This window comes from Rattus rattus, chromosome 6 (assembly GCF_011064425.1).
Source record: "Rattus rattus isolate New Zealand chromosome 6, Rrattus_CSIRO_v1, whole genome shotgun sequence".
In the NCBI taxonomy this organism is placed as follows: Eukaryota; Metazoa; Chordata; class Mammalia; order Rodentia; family Muridae; genus Rattus; species Rattus rattus.
Window position 1 is genome coordinate 33,765,513 of NC_046159.1, and position 16,939 is coordinate 33,782,451.

At 46.8% G+C, this 16,939-nt stretch overlaps 1 protein-coding gene across 2 annotated transcripts in view; it reads left to right on the forward strand.

Moving 5' to 3' along the window:
- Positions 1–16,939, forward strand: part of Srgap3 (SLIT-ROBO Rho GTPase activating protein 3) — a 225,403-nt gene that overhangs the window by 168,236 nt on the left and 40,228 nt on the right. For both annotated transcript variants that reach the window (XM_032905978.1, XM_032905979.1), the window contains exons 6-10: positions 3,871–3,999; positions 5,285–5,506; positions 7,224–7,325; positions 9,337–9,534; positions 13,464–13,548. In XM_032905978.1, the coding sequence (XP_032761869.1) occupies positions 3,871–3,999; positions 5,285–5,506; positions 7,224–7,325; positions 9,337–9,534; positions 13,464–13,548 (736 nt within the window). The remainder of the gene's footprint in view (positions 1–3,870; positions 4,000–5,284; positions 5,507–7,223; positions 7,326–9,336; positions 9,535–13,463; positions 13,549–16,939) is intronic.

Genomic DNA, 16,939 nt, shown 5'->3' on the forward strand with positions numbered 1-16,939 from the left:
AGTTACTTTAGCTCACACTTCTAGGCTACAGTCTATGACAGCAGGGGCCCTGAAAATCCACTATCAAGAGCAGAGAAGAAGGAACACGTACTCACTCGATTGCTTGCTTATGCTAAGCTAGGTTTATTCACTTAACAAAGTTCGGGACCCAGCCAATGAGGTAGTGTCACCACAATCAGGGTGTCTCGTCAGTCAATTAAGACAATCTCCTCCAAGCATGTCCAGAGTCCAACCCAATGTAGACAGTTCCTCATTGACACTCTTCCTGGGCAATTCTAGATTGTCAAGTTAACATTTCAAAATATCATGGGCCTGTTGTGAAATTGCCATGGCCATGTCAAAAACCATAGCTTCAGAATCACTGAGTATGGGTGTTACAAGGCTTTCTTTATTGTTTTTTTTCCTTTCTTCTTCTTCTTCTCCTTCTTCTTCTTCTTCTTCTTCTTCTTCTTCTTCTTCTTCTTCTTCTTCTTCTTCTTCTTCTTCTTCTTCTTCTTCTTCTTCCTCTTCCTCCTCCTCCTCCTCCTCCTCCTCCTCCTCTTCCTCCTCCTCCTTCTTCTTCTTCTTCTTGTAGGCATGGTAGAGAGAGCTCAAGATTTGGAACCTGGGGTTTATTTGCTTGTTTACTTCTATATATTATATGAACATTTGTATTGAGATGTGGTTCTCATCATTGTGTGGCTATGTAGAGGCCAGAGAGTGACATCAAATATATTCCTCTATTGCCCCCTTCTGCCTTACTCTTTGAGACAGGATCCATCTCTGAACCTATGGTTCACTGGCTAGACTGGTTGGCCATCAAGTCCCAAGGAGTCTCCTGCCTCCGCCCCTCCCCCAGCTTGAGTTGGGGTTACAGACCTGCATTCAGTTTTCACATGGGTGCCAGGGATTCAAACAGGTCTTTATACATACACAGCAACCACTTTACCCACTGAGCCCTATCCCCAGCCTCTGAGCTGGGATTTTAAATGCTACATGAACACAGCTTCCTGAGTTTCCATTGCTAAATCTGATGTCTCATTGCTCGTGTTGGCTCTGATAAATTGATAATGGCTGCCCAGGAAGCTCTGTTAAGGATTCTGAAGCTATATCAAGGCTTAGTTGAAAAGGTGCTGAGATCAGTTAATGATGTCTGCTGTGGCCAGGGAGTTTTGAAGGGCAGGACCCATCTGTGACTTCTAACTCTCCTTTCTTCTTCAAAGGCTAGGATCTTCTTGCTGAATTCTCTATATCCATCTATAACCAACCAGCGGGAAACATTTTCAGAGTTATTCTATCTGCCAGCCACTGTGTCCAATGTTTATCTGTCCTCCTATGGGCCTAATTCTATGATTACAGGATCCTTTAGAAATTACAGACTGGAAGGGAACAAAACCCAACAGAATCTGGGTAAACAGGGAAACATATAAGTGTGTGTGTGTGTGTGTGTGTGTGTGTGTGTGTGTGTGTGTGTCCCCTGGTATACTTTTTGAAAGTGAGGAAACCCCAAAATCAAAATAAAGACTTAATACCAAAATGAACAAGGAAGTTGAATAGATAATTCTTTTCTTTATTATTTTGTGTCTGGGTGTTTTGTCAACATGCATATAAACACCTCACTTGTATAGCTGGTGCCCTCACAGACTAGGAGAGGCTTCATATTCCCCAGAACTGCAGCTACAAGCAGTTGGGAACCACCATGTGGGTGCTGGAAATCAAACCTAGGTCCTCTAGAAGAACAGCCAGTGCTCTTAACTCCTGAGCCATCTCTGCAGCCTCTGAATAGACAATTTTTAGGAACCTATCTAAGTGGTCTGTAAATACAGAGCAATTTGTTCAGTGTCATTAAGGATGAAGGAAACAAACAAAAACCACAGCTCAATAGTGCTTCGCAGCCACCAGAAGGACCAATAAAGGCTGATAGGAAGGAGCAGGGATACAGATGTGGAAATCAGGAAACCTTGCACCGCTGTTAGGAGCAGGTTGTGTATGTGAGTGGTTCTGTCACTGTGAAAAGCCATCTGCCTGTTCTTCAGGTAGTAAACATACATGGACCAGGCTACCATGTAACTCAGTAGTATCTCTCCTGGGTCTGCCCCAGAGGCACAGAAACATATTTGTATCAAAATTTGTGTGTGAATGTTCACAGTAGCACTGTTCAAGAGATGTAGCCAAGAGATGAAAACAACTGGAATGTAACTCAGCCAGGAAAAGGAATGAAGTCCTGATACAAGCCACAATGCTGATGGACCCCAAAGACACTATGCTAAGTGAAAGAAGCCAGATACAAGAGACCACACACTCTACAAATTAACTTATGTAAAATGTCCAGAATAGACACACCAATGGACACAGGAAGTAGATTGTTGGTATTCTGAGGAATTGGAGGAGGACAAGTGAGTGGCTGCTCATTGGTGCAAGGTTTCTCTCCAGAGGAAGTGCCTGGGTGGAAAGATACTGGCTGGGATTCTAGAGGCTCATTCCTGGTGTAGTCATATGCTAATTAGCAACTTGGCTCCTGGACAAGCCACTTTTCTTCTTGGGCTCTCATTTCCTCGTCTATAAATAGATGAGTTCAGCTAAGATGCCATGACTGTCCTCTTCAATTCTAAAATGAACTCAGGCCAGGAAAACGGTTTCAAGGTCACAGTGAGTCCCTAGATAGGGTCAGGAATATCCAGACTCTGTGTGGATGGGCATCTGGCTATCATAGGGTGTGAGTTCCAGGAGACATATGCTGTATAGTCCTCGGGTGAGAAGGATCTAGGAGAAAGTCAGAGGAGATGCCTGAGGAGACCTTCAAGGTTGGAAGTGGGACTGGTATACTCCAAAGGTAGATCTCACGTGGAGTGAGGAATGGAAAGGAGCAGCTAGCTGAGGGACAGAAGCATGTTTTCTTTAAAGAGACCCAGCACCAAGACACCTCAGTCTGAAAGAGGCAGTTATCCATTGTGCCTTCTCTCACTCCTCCCTTCTGGGCTGGTTCAGCATAAAAAGGGCTTTGCCAAGGCTCTGGGTGCTCTGCCCTGCTTGTCCTTTCATTCAGACCCAGACTCTCTCCCTTCTTTTTTGCTTCTTCTCCTCCTCCCTTTTCCCCTCTTCTTAAAAATAACCCAAGACTTGCTTAGTCAGTCTGGTTTGGGTGCCTCAGATCCATGACCCACAAGCAAGATAGGTCATGGCACCGACTTTGTGGAATTTGCTTTCTTCCGTGGGTACTAACCATCAACAAACAAACAAAGAGCTTCTGGCAGCACAGAGCAGGGGAGAGGGGTGGGAGGGATGCGTAGCTGACAGGGCCATCATCAAGAGCCTGTGTGGCTATCACCGTGGATAAGGTCCTGAGTGACATCAAGAAACAGACCTCTTAGAGGCTCGAATGTGTGACTCCAAAGAGTCTGAAGGACTCAGAGCAGACATGAACTTGGTCTCTTGAGGAAAGGCAAAAGAGGTTGGGTGAGAGAAGGTGGATATACAGAGATGGGGATGGAAGGATAACCTGGAGTAGTAGCCAGAAGCCGGGTCTTAAAGACCTCTGGGCCATTGAAAGCATTGGAAGCCCATGGAGGGTTCTGAGGGTGGAGTGTCTTATATATACCATAAGTACATATACAGTGTCTTTTGTGTGTGTGTGTGTGTGTGTGTGTGTGTGTGTGTGTGTGTGTGTGTGTGTGTGAGAGAGAGAGAGAGAGAGAGAGAGAGAGAGAGAGATCACCTGGAGGGCTGACAAATGATGACGTGTACTGCTGAGTGTGGGGTCCAACAGTTCTCCCTTGGTACAGAAGCAACCCAAAACTGGGAGGTGGGACTCGCTGTCAGATAGTTCACATGGAAATCATAGATCATCTCCCCGCTTGGCTGGGCTCTGATGTCTATGTCTTCTCCCTACAGAGGCAGGCCAAGTATTCTGAGAACAAGCTCAAATGCACAAAGGCCCGAAATGACTACCTGCTGAATCTGGCAGCCACCAATGCAGCTATCAGCAAATACTACATCCACGATGTCTCTGATCTCATTGATGTGAGCAACCTGGGTAGCTTGGGGCTGGGCGAGGGCTCTGTGCAAGCTGCAGCATCTCATCAGCTAGAGCAAGTCAGGGACTAGGTGGGAGCCTATCTAGGCTGGTGCGTCTCATAAGTTGGGGGGCGATGGGGATGGCCATGGTCCTTAACTGACATGTGGGCTGGCCAAGCTTTTGTAACCCTGCTAGAGGATAAGAGCTGGAAGTGGGGTATGAGCTATTTCATGGTCACACTTTCTGTGGATAGAAATGAACTCTGGTGGACTCCCCATAGCTTAGATACAGAATAGTAACCTCCAACATCCTCCCTTCTGCACCAGGGCCTCTGCTGGGTGTGAAGGCATAGGGAAAAAGTGTATACAGTTTACACCCTTAGAAGCTGCAGGTATGGAAGAGGAGGGGACCATTCATTCAGAACCCTTGTTGGGTCCAGCCACTGTGGGAAAGCCACTGGGGAGTTTTCCTAGAAGGAATGAGTTTGATCACTGAAGAGTAGACCACTGACTGTGTGTAGCTGGCTGTGCAGGACTCCCTGGAGAGCACCAGGCTTAAAGAAGGGTATTGTGAGCAGCAGTGATGGGAGACAGTGTCTAAGAGCTGGGACTGTTTCCTCTGTCTCCCCTTCCATGATAAATAGGAGAAACCATTCCTGAAGGTGCTCAGTAGAGGGTTGGTCGTGGTTGCTGGATTCTTTCCCTCTAACTCCATGTATCCTATTCTGGAAGGCAGGGCATTAGGTTTGGGGGCAGCCGTCTGCTCAGCCTTCTAATAGCCTAAACCAGCCCCCTCTTCTTTCTTAGCTTTCAACTTTCAGCATTTAGCCCTTATGCCTTGTTACTTGCCAAATGATTATTGAGCCCCTACTGTGGACTAGGACTTAAAGCTCAGCGGTGGGCAAGAGTCCCATGGAGCACACTTGCCTAAAGCTTGTTACTAGGCAATTGCAATGCCAAGTGGCAAGGGTCACAGTGAGGGAAGTGGAAGGCATGTGGATGTCTGACCAAAACTCAGTATGGAGAACATCAAGGGAAACTTCCAGAAGGAAATGGGCTGTAAGTTAAATGACAATCGGAGAACATTCCAGGCAGAGAGCATGCATGGGAAAGCTTGGAGGTAAGACTGTGTTGAGAGCCTGGGGAGCCTGGTACCCACATTTTAGCTCTGAGCTCCCACTGAGGGTTTGACATGGCTTGTTCAGGACTCTGAGTGCTCTGGAATGAAGGGTGATCATAGGTCCCCACCCCAGCTCTCACTCGTACCCTTCTGTCCTCGCCTCTCCCCAAGTGCTGTGATTTGGGCTTTCATGCCAGCCTGGCCCGCACCTTTCGGACCTACCTCTCAGCAGAATATAACCTGGAGACCTCTCGCCACGAGGGCCTGGACGTCATAGAGAATGCAGTGGACAACCTGGACTCCCGGAGTGACAAGCACACAGTCATGGACATGTGCAGCCAGGTCTTCTGCCCGCCACTCAAGTTTGAGTTCCAGCCCCACATGGGGGATGAGGTAGGCTTGGGGCTGGCTGAAGGAGCCCAGCTTCCATTACCATAGGAAAGTCCCTAAACCTGAATTAGCAGTGGTTCTCAACCTGTGGGTCACAACCCCTTGGAGGGGAGTTCACCAACTCTCCCACAGGGGTCACCTGAGGCCATCCTAAATATCAGATATTTATATTATAATTCATAACAGTAGCAAAATTACAGTTATCAACCGTATTAAAGTTGCAGCATTGGGAAGGGTGAGAAGCTCTGTGCTAGAGGCCTCCTCAGCTCGCAGACAGGGAAGCTAGGAGGCCTAAAAGCAGGGTTCTGGCTTCTGCTTGTCATCTTGTGAATGCTGTCCTGCTGTAAAATGACATGGCTACCATTCTGCAAGGCCAAACAAGCATGTAGCTCGGGTCTGTCTGTCTTTTGCTTCTGATAAAGTCACTAATGCCATTATGGGAGCCTCACCCTCAGCACCTCATCGAAACCTAGTCACTTCCCAGCAGCCCCACCTCCAAATACCATTTTCACAGGACTTTGAGAAGGAGTTCAGATTTGGTAGAAGGGCATGTTAACATCATAGTTACTACTTCTGTTCTCTCCCACGCTCCTAGGGCATTGTGGAAGGAGAGAAAAGCCCAAGCACATATTCCGTTTATTTACCAAAGTGGCCTAGGATCAGCTCTTAATTCGTGAGCTTCTTCAGATTATTTCCTTGTCTTGTTCACTAGGCCCCCTACCTACAGAATTGTAGCACCTTGGCTTTCCTTAGGCCCCACCCTTCTTAGGTGTGTTTAGACTTCAAGGATGCTCTGGTCTTCCTAGAAATAGTCTCCTGTCTCATTGTACCTTAGATGTCCTCTTCTGATGTCCCTTCCTTACTGTGATCCTCTGACGCACCAGACAATTGACTTTCCATCCATGCTGTGCTTCCCAGACCCTTAGGTCTGGAGAGGAAAACAAACTCATAGGCAGTAACAGCTTTGGAAGGGAAGACCCTGGAAAATCGGCACAGCTGCTCTTGGTATCTGTGGGTGACTGCTTCCAGGGCACCGGTGATGTCTGAATCCAAGGGTACTGAAGCACTTTATATAAGAACACCGTACAAAGACCTTGTGCATATCCTCCTGCACACTTGAATTCACCTCCGTATTACTTAGCATACCTAACACCATGAAAATGCTGTGCACGGTTATTATGCTGTATTGTTTAGGGGGTGATAAGAAGAAAATGTCTGCCTAGGTTCAGTTCAGAGGTGTTTTTTTTTTTCCTCATACATATACTTTCTGTCCTTGGTTGGCTGAATTTGTGAACATGAAATCTGTGGACACAGCGGACCAACAGTGTGATTGTCACAGCTGTCCCTGATGCATCTTTACACATTCCTGTAGTGACAGGAGCGCTTGCCAACTGCTTCTGGTTCGTTGTGCTTGCTACTGTCTGTTCAAGCAGATCCTTGCATTCTGCAACTCCCTGCCTTGCAGTGAGTTACTTTGTCTGGCTAAGATTATGTTAGAGGTCTTTTCAAGCCCACAGTTACTGTGCAAATGTCGACGATTATGACTGGAGAACCACGCTGGCGACAGCTGGCGCTAGAGTAAGCGTTCCCATCTGCTACGGCCTTTGATCAGGGGTGACCCAGGGCAGGTCACTTGGCCTTGCTGGACCTGTGTCCTGGGCTCTGAATGGAATGTTAATGATGGCTCCAGCATCTGCAATGACAGAGTTTCTTTCTGCAGGTCTGCCAGGTCAGTGCACAGCAGCCTGTCCAGACGGAGCTGCTTATGCGGTACCACCAGCTGCAGTCCAGGTTGGCCACTCTCAAGATTGAGAATGAAGAGGTGAGTGGGCCGCTGCCCCGGTCTGGTTCCCTGGGGCTCGTGCAGGGGAGTCTCATGCTCTGGACTATATAGGAAATGATGGCTCATCGGTGGGAGACTATACAACCGCACAGCCCACCTACACCATGAATATTAGTGGTCTAAAGGATGCTTACAAGACCTCAGGTGGAAGGGAAACAAGGGGAAGCAGGACTCTATTTTAGAATGATTGCAGATTTGCAGGGTTAGAATGTTTGGGAAAAAAATGTTTCAAAATGTGAACCTTGGCTCCATCTCAGCTGTAGAATGATTGATGGTTACTACCGATGTCATGGTTTTCCACCTCATCCTCTGCGGTAAGTTTCTGTTGTCATGGTCAGGAGTCAGGGTTAATATTTAAAATTACACAATGGAGTAGATAGTCTAGATCTGCCTGAAGTGTATTGTGGGTTTTCAAACCCCAGGGAATGGGTCAGTCTCACCGCCCAGTGTTCCTCCCATATTGCTCCGTGGCACGGCATCACGCTGTGTAGGCCCACTCTAACACAGCCTGAGGAAGCCAGGCTGGAAGTGTCAGAGGAAAGGTGTCAGCCAACCCTGGGGACCCCAGGACATGCGCCGTGCCATTCAAAGCGGTGGACAAACTTATCCCCGAGAAGTACAGTCATGGTGGAAGGTGAGATGGCACGGCCATTGCCTTCAAATGTCATGAAGGCTGTCCTGGACAATAGGGACAGTTGTGCTCAGAATCTCTACAAAGGGCAGAGCTAGGACAGAGCTGAGATGACACAAATCAGAGCAGGCCCAGGGAAGGTCACAGGAAGACAAGCTGACTTGTTTTTTAAACCAACACAGGAGGCGGGCAGAATACTTGCTTTCTTTCTGCTTTTCTTCTGTTTTCACCTCAAAGAACTGTTAATGGTTTATGTGTATAATGCCATTAATGAAATTTAAATAGAAATCAGGGCCACAGGGCGGAGACTGAGGCACACAGCCCTCTCTGTGAGCTGCGGATGGGCTTGGATATGATCGAGTATGCTTATCCTGTGTTGGAAAAAATAATTGATTTTGATTTATTCGCTCATTTATTCATTCAACAGGTATTTATTGATGTAATATTTATTCACATAATACATGCGAGACATTAGTCTAGATAGAGAGTAAATCAAAGGAGCACAGCCTCATAGTTCTTCCTCTTTCTGATGAGAGAACTAATTAAAACAGAAGGACCAATGAGTTACTGGATATGGAGAAACAGTGGACAATGAGTGGCATGCTATGTGAAGACAACAGGGGCCTGATACCCTTAGGAGGTGACATTTCTGCTGAGGAAACAAGAGAGACTTTGAGTGTCAATGATCTTATAAGAGCCATATTATTTTTGCCAGTGACCCCTTTTGGACTGACCTACCTCTGGGATATAGAATCTGCCACTGAGACCCTCTTCATCCCAGGGCCTCTGTGAGGCTGAGGTCTTCAAGCCTTGCTTCTGTTATCTCTGTGCTGTGGGGTTCACTGTACCTTAGGGGGGAAACTGTGGTGTCCTAACAAAATTCTGTGGCAGTGAACTAATTTCCCCAAGTCCTGTCTCCCAGCAGATCGCGCCCACTGTCACATGACCCCTTTTCCATGAATGAGGGAAACATGAGAGAATTTCTGTTGATTTTCATGTTCAAGTGGCAGCCCTCCAGGCCCCAGAAAGAGCCTTGTTTAGGTTCCTCTAACCAGGCTGGAGAAAGAAGCCTAGAAACTTGACTCCATCGTCCTCATGACCTTCCCAAGGTCCCTCAAACAGAAGCAGTCCATTAAATGATCTTAGATTGGGCAATCTGGCTTCTTAGCCTGCCAGTTATTGGTCTTGGACCAATGACCAATTCACCTCACTGTATATGTCAGTATAAGAAGAGCAGCCATCTTGTCCTGTGTCTAGATACATTAAATGAAAGAACAAAGTGACTGTCGGGAAAAGGACTTAGTGGTGTCAGAGGCACTAGGAAATAAAGGGTGTTCGGGATATGCTGTTTTCCCCTAGGTTAGGAAAACCCTGGATGCCACCATGCAGACCTTACAGGACATGCTGACCGTGGAGGACTTTGATGTCTCTGACGCCTTCCAACACAGCCGATCTACAGAGTCCATAAAGTCAGCTGCTTCTGAGACCTACATGAGCAAAATCAACATCGCCAAAAGGAGAGCCAACCAGCAGGAGACAGAAATGTTTTATTTTACAGTAAGTAACATCAAGGACCCAGAGGCCACTGTCTGTTGACACCTTGCCTGTAGCTTTGGAAGAAGTCCGAATGAGAGAGAGAGCCAGCAAAATAATACAGCATAGATCTCCCAACGTGCTTCTCAACATTAGGTTGCCTGGTTTGGTTTTCTGAAGTGTAGAGTGACTCACCAGCGGGTGGTATTGGCACTGATCCTGAGTGATGGTCACTGATGCTTTTGGAAGGAACCAAAGAGAGAGTTTTAGTCATTTCGGTTAGATCAGCAGTTCTCAACATTCCTAATGCCTTTAATACTTCATGTTGTGGTGACCCCCAACCACGAACTTATTTCATTGCTACTTCATAACTGTGATTTTTCTAGTTATAAATCATGATATAAATAACTAATACACAAAATGTCTGACATGTGACTCCAGAGGGGTCGAGACCCACAGGTTGAGAACCTCTGGGTAAGAGGAACCTGGTGAAGAGTCAGGTACCCACCTAGAGTTCTGTGCATGCATTTTTGTCTTAAATTGATGACTAGACATTGAATATCAGGACTTCAACATTGGGAGCAAGTTGTTCAGGAGTTGCTGGCCTCTCCTATACGATCCCAGGGTACAAACCTTCAATCTAACCAGGGGACAGGAGGAGGAAGGAAGAGAATTGCGGCTTTGGTTCAAGTTAGGCCTATTGAACATGGAGGCTGGGGCTGTAAGGGACTGACTTTCCATCTGATACACACCCACACAAGGCTCATGGGGACTCTGCTTAAATGCCCAGGGTGACAAGCTTTCTTTCACCCAAACAGCCCTTCTGCTTGACTGTGGCTGACTGGGTATGGGGTTCTCCTCCGTTAGCTTCAGGAAATCTAGCACCCGGGATTCCTGGCCATGGGTCTCCATGCTGTTTTCTTTGGTGACCGGAGTGAAGCTGATGCTATCTGACAGTGAAGTCTTTACCTGGCTTCAGAAAGCTAGGGTTTCTGTTCTCCATGTTGAAGGCTCTGACTTTTCTGGCCCTACTTTACAAGCTTTGGTTTGAGTAGTCTCAGCACCCTAGTGGCTCCTGAAAACATCCTCTAAATATCCAAAGTAAAAGTCACCAAGGACATATGCTGCTGCATCTCTTACTTGTTTTGTGTTTAAGTTCAGATGGTGTCAGGTGACTCTCCCCTCTGTAGGCACCCAGGCCCCCTCCTCTTAAAGGTCCCGTAGGTAACAACTTAGGTCTTGGCTGAGCTGTCCTCTTGATGGATTCATGTCACAGGTCCCAGGTGTCAGTATCCAAATCCAACTGCCCAACACCTGTATTCTCTTCAGGTCTTGTATGATGTGCAGACCCAGGGAGCATGGTCTCCAATATCTTAAAGATTGCTAAAAAGAAAATGCAGTGGCTATCACCAGGTAGAAGACCAGATCACTTGAGACATACAGCTAGACTGATGGTGACTGAATCATTCACATAGAATGTGTCACAAGTTAACCCAGTCCCAGCATCTGACTCTAAACTGTGGTTAGCCTTAATCAAGACCCTGCTACAACACCACAGCTGGCACATACCTCATTCCTTCCATCTGTATTCTTTGGCCTTGTCAGGAAAGAAAACAAAGCTAGTCTTCAAGATTGTTGGAAACTGCCACTTCTATTAGAAGCCTAAGAGGGAGCAGGAAGTACATATGGGGATAACCAGAAAGTTACTTCAGCAGTAGAACAAAATCTGGGTAACAGAAGAAGGGGCCCGGCCTTCTTGTATATAAAGGAATCTAGTGTCTTTGACCAAGGAAAGAGGTTATATTTTTTCTTTTTTGTGTATATATTTATATGCCTATGCATATTGATATGTGTGCATACTGATATATGTGTGGATACATGTATGCACATGTGTATGGAGTCTGCAAAACAACTCAGGCACCATCTGCCTTTTATGTGTGTACCTCACCTCTGGTTTCTATGAATTCTTAGACATGTGATAAAATCAGAAGTATTGTTCTAAACCTACATGGCTAGCCTGAAAGTCAATTCTTACCGATTAAGGCAAGGATGTGGATTACCCAGGGCCAGGGCACTTGCTTAAAATTCAAGTGCTTCGTCTCCTATCCTCCTCAGCAGGACTCTGACACGTGGAGGTTTAAAGGCCCCTGTGATTCCTCCCCAGGAAGAAAAGAAGGGTTAGAACTGAGGTGTAGGGTTAGAATTGAGGTGTGCTAAAGCAGACACTTGCATGTTGACCTGGTGATGAGGCTGCTGGTCCTCTGCCACACTTTTGATGAGACATCCTAAATCTACTCTCAGCTCACCTCGAGGAGCTAATGGAGGAAGGGGGAGTCTGGGAATAGACAGGCCTCTACTCTAGGCTGCACAGCGAGGTTTTCTCTACTAGCCTCCAAGGTCATGGAGAGGCACTGCTCTGTGTGTGTGTGCTCTGTGTATGTGTGTGTGTGGATGTGTATGTGTGCATGTGTATACTACTCTGTATACATGTGTGTGTGCTCTGTGTATGTGTGTGTGTGGTGCTCAGTGGAATCACAGGGCAATGACTTTTAATCAATAAACGTAGGTCTATGGAGAAAGAGAGAGGGCATCGTAGCCTCGCAGCTCATCTGAGAAATCCCCCAGGGTGAAGGTGGTGATATTAGACTCTCCCTTTTTAGAGCAGGCTGTTTCTGGCTTGCTGCTGGCTGGCTTCTCTCAGCCATGTTGGGGTATGCTGGCTGGGACAGTGGGATCCTGTGTGAGAGCTTGTCTGATGTTTCAGCCACTCACCTCTGTCTCTATGACCTGATTCTCAGCGCCTTTGCAAATGCCATCCATCTACAGGCCAGACCTCCTTCCTCCGATCTCATGTCCTGACTCCCATGTCTTCTTGCACTGTTGCCTTCCTAGACCGCCAGCCGGAGATCCTGCTTTCATTAGTTTTTCAGACAAGATCTTCCTTAGCACAGGTTGACCTCTTATGTAGCTGAGGACGACCCTGGTCCTCTTTGCACTTAGGAGTGCTGGGGTCATAGGCAAGTGCCACTATACCCAGTTTATGTGTTGTTAAGCTGGGCAAGCACTGTACCAACCCAGGGCCATCCCTCCTGCTTCACATTCACCAACAGCAGCCATTCCATCTGCCCTGCTGGCATCCTGTGCTTCCGTCACTGGGCTGTATTCTGGTGCTGTGGGATAGGGGGCGGAGCAGGGGAGGCTGGCACCTGTATGAAGATGTGGTTGAGGCCCAGGGAAGTGATGTGTGTGTGTGTGTGTGTGTGTGTGTGTGTGTGTGTGTGTGTGTGTGTGTGTGTTCAGCTGTGCTGTTCTTCTGGATGGTTGTCCATTCCTTGTCACTGTTCCTCAGCACATGAAGTTTGACAAGGACAGTGACCTAGGAGGTAGCCAGAACTCATCCTGGCCCCCCTCTTGACTTTCTGTGGCACTTGAGGCAAAGCACTCTGTATTCCCATTCTTATCTCATCCAACCCGAAGGTCATTCTCCCCAGTGTAGTGATGGGAGAATCTGTCCGTTAGAAGGTTTCTTAGTGGCCTGCACAGCCCTTCCTCATGTGGAAGAAAGGCTCATCTTTGGCTCTGCTCTGATGCTGCAGGGCCTCTGCTCTCTTCCTTATTGCTCTGGTCCAGAAGCACAGTGGAGTTCCGGTGACCAGAGGGGCCTTTCACCTTGGGCTGCCCATGGTCTTCACTGTAGAATTGGCTGCCACCACTACCATAGTCTCCTGCCTCTTGTGTGCACAACCCAATCTACAAGACCTGGGGATCCCTAAGAATTAGCCACTTGGAAGAGCTTAAAGCAGGGGCAGAGGCCTACCTGTTCCCATGCCCGGTCCCCGGATAGCCTGATATCTCTTTGCTTTCCCTGTCAGGGAGATGAGTTATAGAGTCAGAGACCTTGTCATCACTTGGCTGTGTGGCCTTTAACTTCCTTATGCCCATGTGTCTTACAGAAATTTAAAGAATATGTGAATGGCAGTAACCTCATCACCAAGCTGCAAGCCAAGCATGACTTACTCAAGCAGACCCTGGGTGAAGGTGAGTTGGGTGATAGAATGCCCACAAGGGAGTACTGTATGGCCTAGAGCTGCTGAGCCACCTCAGCTCAAGGCATCCAGCAGGGAAAGACCTGATGCTGGACTCTTGTGTCTTCACTAGGCAGGTTGGAAAAACCACCTTGGTACAGGACCTGACATGGATCCTGTGTGGCTGCAAGAAAGGGCAAGGCCAAGAGGTGGATGGGTTCCCATAAGTAGGAGGTGGGACTCCTACTTACTTGGTTCTCTACACATACACACACACACACACACACACACACACACACACACACACACACACACACCTCACTCCCCACTCCCTGACCCCCACTCTACCTTCTCTTTGCTTTCCTAGGTTCTGACTATATAGACCAGAGCGATTTTAACTTTATAATCCTCCTGCCTCAGGCCTGCAAAATACTAGGATTTCAAGTGTGGAGGAGTTAGCTGCAGTGAGCTCTCCTTTCATCTGTTCAATTTTGCCAGCCTGACCTCTCAACGTTGAGAGGGGCGAGTCAATGGGATGTGGTGACTACTAGTGTTTCAAAATTCAGAATCCCTAGGTTTAGAAACCCAAGTACTTTTTTTTAAAAATCTAAGGTCCTGGTTGGATCCTTGGTCTGTGGGATAGGAGGGTTTCTGTTCCTTGTCCCCTCTGAGTGCTAACCCATCTCTGTCCTTGTCTGCATGGCTTTAATGTGATCATAATGTTCATCTGGCATGGCTCCTGGTCCATTTGGTCTTCCAGGTTTTATTAATTATGACTCACACTGAGATTGCCATGGGTTTCACTTAGATCCAACACAATGCAAGCACCAGGTCAATGCAGATACCAAAATTTTTTTGTAATTAAGTTGCAACTGATCGATCAGGGCCATTGATCCGACTCTGGAGCTGAACTACTGCCCTGAAGAAACACTGGACAGCACATTTTAAGGTTGAAGCCATGAAGCAAAGAGGAGTAGGGAGGACTGTCGTATCAGCTAATCATATTTAGACATAAGGTGTTGAGCAAAGGAATTTCCATCAATCAGGGTAGGAGTTGGTTCCTAGGCCTGGGAACATAAACTCAGTTTGACCCTGGCAGCAAGATGGAGAAGCTGTCCTTGAGATGTCTAGACTCAGACAGCTGTTCCCTTACAAGTTGTCCCTGACATGTCTGGACTCAGACAACTGTTTCCTTATAATAGAAGCTCTTCAGCTATTGGGAAGTCCACAGCTCCCCTTGGACCTGGGACCTTGAAGTTACTTTTTCCCTGTGATTAAATAGAATCTAAAACTGAAATGGTAATATTTAGAGGAAGTTTCTTTTGCTTGCTCCCAATGAGATGTGACCTGTGAAGTCTCCTTTCTGAGTTTTGAGCTGGTTGGCAAGAATAGCTCTGAGAAAATGATGCTTCAGAATAGAGGAACAGCCAAGAGTCATCTAGAAGCCCCACGATGTGTTGTTTAGCAAGTCACCCACAGGGAAGCCCAGTGTGCTCCCTTTGACAATAGGGACAGAGCTTAGCAAACTGGTCAGTTCCTGGGAAGTTTTTCTTTGTCTAAATGAATATTTTGTTTAAAATGGGTTTTAGTTTACATAAAAGTTGAAAAAATAGTAGAGTTCTTATAGGGTCCATCCTCGATTCCCCTTTATTAACATCTTATATTAGTATGGTATGTCATAATTAATGCTATTAATAAGCTTTTGAGACGGGATCTTATGTAGCCCAGGCTGGCCTCAAACTTGATATTTAACCTTGAATTCAAGGATAGCCATGAATTTTTAATCCTTCTGCCTCTGCCTCCGCAGAGCTCTCCAAGCCATTGCCACCATGTCTGTCTTTGATACACTATAATAAAGTCAATAAAGCACTGAACTACTGAAAAAAAAAGACAAACTGAGTAAGTTCACACCAAAGTGCTGTTCATATTGCATATCTGTGATCTAATAAAGGCATGTTGTGGATTCTTAGGGCATTGAGTGAGGCAACCAGAATTTGGGCTGAGCAGGGCAGACAGAGCTCACCAAATTCACTCTTCTACATTCCTGATCTGTGTTCCCTTTGGTGAGACGGGAATTCACTATGAAGCTTTGGCTGGCTTGGAGCTTGCTGTGTAGACCAGGCTAGACTGACACTCACAGGTCCACCTGCCTCTGCCTCCCTAGTACTGGCGTTAAAGGGGCACTACCAGGTCCATTCTTCTACACTTTAATCCCTGAGTCCCCTCAGCTCTGCCTGAGCAGTTTGGCTCTTTACTCTGAAGATCAGTGTCTAAGTGCAGAGTTAGTGTGTGGTTATGCTTCATCACCGGTCCGCTCCTGCCATCACTGCTATTCATGTTGCCAGAGATGAAATGAAAAGGTTAAAAAACAATGAGGGGCTGGAGAGGTGGCTCAGAGGTTAAGGGCACTGACAGCTCTTCTGGAGGTCCTGAGTTCAATTCCCAGCAACCACATGGTGGCTCACAATCATCTGTAATGGGATCTGGTGCCTTCTTCTGGTGTGTCTGAAGACAGAGACAGTGTACTCACATACATTAAATAAATAAATAAATAAATAAATAAATAAATAAATAAATAAATAAATCTTTTTTAAAAATGAGAAATATGGTCTCCAGGAATACTCAAAAGGATTCAAACTGGGTTTGTTGTCGTTTTGGGAGTGTTGTTTGTTTGTTTTTATGATGTCATGTGCCTCCATTTCCCCAAAGCACCCCTTTGGCAATGTGACTCAAGGAACCTGTCAGAAGAAGCACAAATCCTTCCAGGTCACTTTCATTTACAAGCAAATGCCCCCCCCCAAGACAGGGTTCCTCTTTGTAGCCTTGACTGTCCTGGAACTCACCCTGTAGACGAGGCTGGGCTTGAACTCACAGAGATCCCCATTCCTCTGACTCCCGAGTGCTAGGATTAAAGGTGTGCGCCACCACGCCCAGCCAACCAGCAAACTTTTAACAGGCTGCTAGGTGCCCCTCACATTGGCATTGCTGTCCTTGGGAGCACACTCCCAGTGCACACTAGCTGTGTGGTAGTGTCATTTCATTGTCCAGAGAATTTGGTTTGTTGTTATCCTCGAGTCTTTCACCTGTGACCTCCCTGTCATTCTGGGCACGAGTGTTCTGTTCAGTTCCTACCTGTGTTCCTACCTGGGATCCTAGCACACTTGTTCTTTGCTGAAGTCATTAAGTATGTGTAGTTTACTGTCTGTACCAGAATGGAACATAGCTTAGTCAGACCCAAGCCTAACAGCCCATCATAAAACTAAAGGCCCTGGGTTCTATCCCCAGAGTGGCATAAAAACCTAGCCAATGGCAGGTGGAGGCAGTTCAAAGTCATCCTCTATTGCATAATGAATTTGAGGTGATTCTGAGTTATGTGAGACACTCCCCACAACAACAACAAAACA